Source organism: Plasmodium malariae (assembly GCF_900090045.1).
Source record: "Plasmodium malariae genome assembly, chromosome: 13".
NCBI classification, from domain to species: domain Eukaryota; phylum Apicomplexa; class Aconoidasida; order Haemosporida; family Plasmodiidae; genus Plasmodium; species Plasmodium malariae.
The window spans coordinates 2,606,040-2,609,637 of record NC_041787.1 but is presented as its reverse complement, the minus strand read 5'-3'; the positions used below and the strand labels follow the sequence as shown (position 1 = coordinate 2,609,637).

Here is a 3,598-nt window from a genome sequence, read left to right as displayed (position 1 = left end):
ATATGAAGACGTAATGATAATCTGTACATAAAATATAAAAAACAAATTCTTCATAATTAATGAAAATATCTTAAGTTGTTATAGGTTATTAGATGTTTTCATATTAATAATAATCATTTATTACAACAAATAAATCCCATATTTATTAGTTCTAAGTGCGTTCTTTTTTAATTATTTATGCTTTTACAAAATTAAGCAAACATGCAAAAATTCCATTTCTTAATAAAGTATTTATATTTCTCCGTAACATGCACATTGTATCAAAAATGCAGTACATTCCCATATATATATGTATTAATTGTACAGAAGCATTTTATTTATTGTTTACATAAATTTTATTAATATACATTTAATAAATCATTGAAATTATTAAAATATTTTAAATATGATAATAATAAAAATATACCGAATATAAAATATTTTATGGTAACGTACTTTTAATATTTTACAAGGAGATAAAAACAAGTAAATAAAAAAAAATTGTCGTTTTTTCTATTCTTTTTAATTTACAGTATTATTATTTAGTACTATTTTTAATAAATAAAAAAATAAAAGTTAAATACGAAAAATTGTATTAATTAAAGAGTACTCAATAGTTCAGTTTCCATATTTTTCTAAACACAAGAAAAATGAAAAAGAATAAAATTATTTTATACTAACTTTAAAATATATAGTACATTTTTTTTTATTTCTTGTTAATTAAACTTCTAATTTCATTCCTATTATGTTATGTTAATAATATATTTTTATTAACATTCTTTTTACATTTTAAAGAGAATTTATAAATGCGAACTTCTGTTTATATTAATTTTTTTTATTTATTAATATAAATATATATATATATACTTTAATTTTTTAGTATTTTAAAGTATATTTTATAATTGTTAAAAAAGAATTAACTGTATATTTATTAATATACCAAATATAGCAAATTAAAGTAAAATAGAAGAGGGAATAGAATTATAATAATAACCATAAATCGTAAATTAAGAACTCTAATAAAAAGAATAATATTTTATTATATATTCATAATTCTAAATTCACAGTATTAAAAAAAAAAACAAATTTTTTTAAAAATGTATTAAGTTTTGAACATATTTTATAGTATATTTTCAAAAAAAAAATATTTACATAATATATATTACGATCTTTTCTAAGTAAAATGTATATATTTCAATATAATGTAATTCCCTTACCTCATTTAACTAAATACAAATAAGACAATTTAATTGTTAATTTAAATCTAATAATGCAATATTTATCTACCCAAACTAACAATCATTTTAGCATATAACTAGACATAAGTTATATAGAACCAACATTTAGTTCGAATATTAGTTACCCGAGTTCCATAATATAATATGAATTGTGCTACTGTGGAATCACTTTTAATCACAAACATATATTCTCGATAGAAATATATTTAAATGAACAAATGTATATATTATTTCAACTGATTTTATTTACATATATATAATACTTTAAAATACAATTGGAAATCGTAGAAATATTTAGTATCACATATAAACGAAGAATATAACTTTTTACTGTTATATATCAAAAAGATCAGCTATATATACATTTTTTTATAATACTAAAGTAATTATAGATATATTTAATAAGGGTATATCTCTATACAGATTATAGATATTGAATTATATTAATAACTTTTTTACAGAAAAAATCATTTTCCTTATAATTCATTTAATCGGTCATCAACTTAATTTTTTTATATTTTTCATTATTTATTAATATCTTAGAAATCGATATTATAATTATTACTGCTAATAAAATAATAACTATAGCAAAGGATAATAGATAAAAATATTTCTGTGGTATATATATTTTATCTAGATAATTTTTTATATTAGTCAAAAATTCTTCAAAAGGATCTGTAGTTCCAAGAATTTTAGACGTTCCTAGTACTTTTAATATAGGGAATCCTATTCCCAACAAGAAAAAGAGTAAAAACAGGGCAAGTCCAAATCTGTAATTTCTAAATTTTATTTTTTTCTCTGCTATATCTCTAATTCTTCTATTTTTTTCAACTAAATCATCATAATCTTTCTTTTTCATCCATTTCTTCTCAAAATGAAAATGTTTTCCATCAAACATTGCATTATTATAATCTATAACTTCTGTATAATATTGCGCTTTATTTAATGAACTTCTATTTGATTTTTGATTTCTTCCTTTTGCCACTTTATCACTATTAGATATATGTTTTTGTCCATTTGCAACACTATTTTGATACTTTTCTTTTAACCATGCATTATTTAAATCCTTAAGCTGTTCATATTTTGCTAATAATCGATAGTTCTTTGTATAAAATTTTTCACCAATGTGCCAGTTCTCATGTGAGGATTTCTTAGCAATACACTAAAAAAACGATGGAAATAATTTGTTTTTTAATAAAATAAACTACATAATAGTAAGAAAATCATTAAAAATAAGTACAAATAATGCAAAAATTCTTATATAAGGATATACCTCAAATTTGTTAAAATGACATATCAAAGTTAAAAAGACATACTCAGCAATTTTTATGATAACAAGTAAGTTTATTTTTTGTTCCATCATTTAAAATTTTAATATTTTAATATATTTAAATAAGGAAAAATATTAAATAATATTCTTCGAATAAGGGATCCTATATTTAATTAATTTTTTTTTTTTTTTGTTGCTTTGTAAATAAATAGAAATATATATACAATTAAATATATTTTACGCCTTATATACAGTAAAATAACTTCGAATGTGATTTATATAATTTTTGTATTAATTATGTTTTTAAAAAAATGATTTTCACAAAAATAAAATAATTTAATATTTCTCATAAATATTCAAAATATATAATTCAATTATTTAATGTAGAGAACTAATTAAGTAATTTTTTTAATAATTATTTTCTAAATAAAATAGAAAAAAAAATATACATGAATTGAGAATATTTTGAAATATTAATATTACATGTAATATAGGACGTAGAGAGTGCAGGAAATACAATGTACTATATATTAATACATTAAGATCAAATAATAGGAATGTTATACTACTAATAATTCTAAATATACAAACTTATTTTATAAGAACTCATTCTTATTCTTAAAAAGTGCTAATTATTTTAACAGTATACTTATAGTATACATATATTAAAGATATAACATTTTGTGTTATTTCTGTCATAGAAGATGCATTAATCACTAAGTAAGCACAATATACTATAGTCCATAATATATTAAAAAATAAAAAAAATAAATTAATATGCTATTGCGAAATTTATGGAAAAATTTATATTTTTAATGTTAAATGAAATATTATAATATATTATTTTTTTTTTCTTATGTAGAATAATTTTTCAAAAATTTAATTTTTAAATATGCTTGAATAACACCATTATTTTTAAGCAAAAAGCTTTGCATACATTTATTTAATTTCTTTCATATTTTTTTGAATTAATTATGCATATTCAGAAGTGTTAATATAAAAAACTAAAATAACATATTGTAAAAATCTAATTATTTCATATGTCTGTACATATTTATATATTTTAGTTTTAATAAAATATTTTTAAAAATTATGATGCAATTTAATATTA

At 18.2% G+C, this 3,598-nt stretch overlaps 1 protein-coding gene across 1 annotated transcript; it reads right to left on the bottom strand.

Annotated features, from left to right (window-relative positions):
• Positions 1 to 1,704: 1,704 nt before the first annotated feature.
• Positions 1,705 to 2,580, bottom strand: PmUG01_13060600 (fam-m protein; the record flags this gene model as incomplete). The annotated part of the gene is made up of 2 exons (XM_029007598.1): positions 1,705 to 2,367; positions 2,491 to 2,580. The coding sequence occupies 2 exons, from the start codon at positions 2,578 to 2,580 to the stop codon at positions 1,705 to 1,707; spliced, it is 753 nt and encodes a 250-aa protein (XP_028863971.1).
• Between the last annotated feature and the right edge of the window lie 1,018 nt (positions 2,581 to 3,598).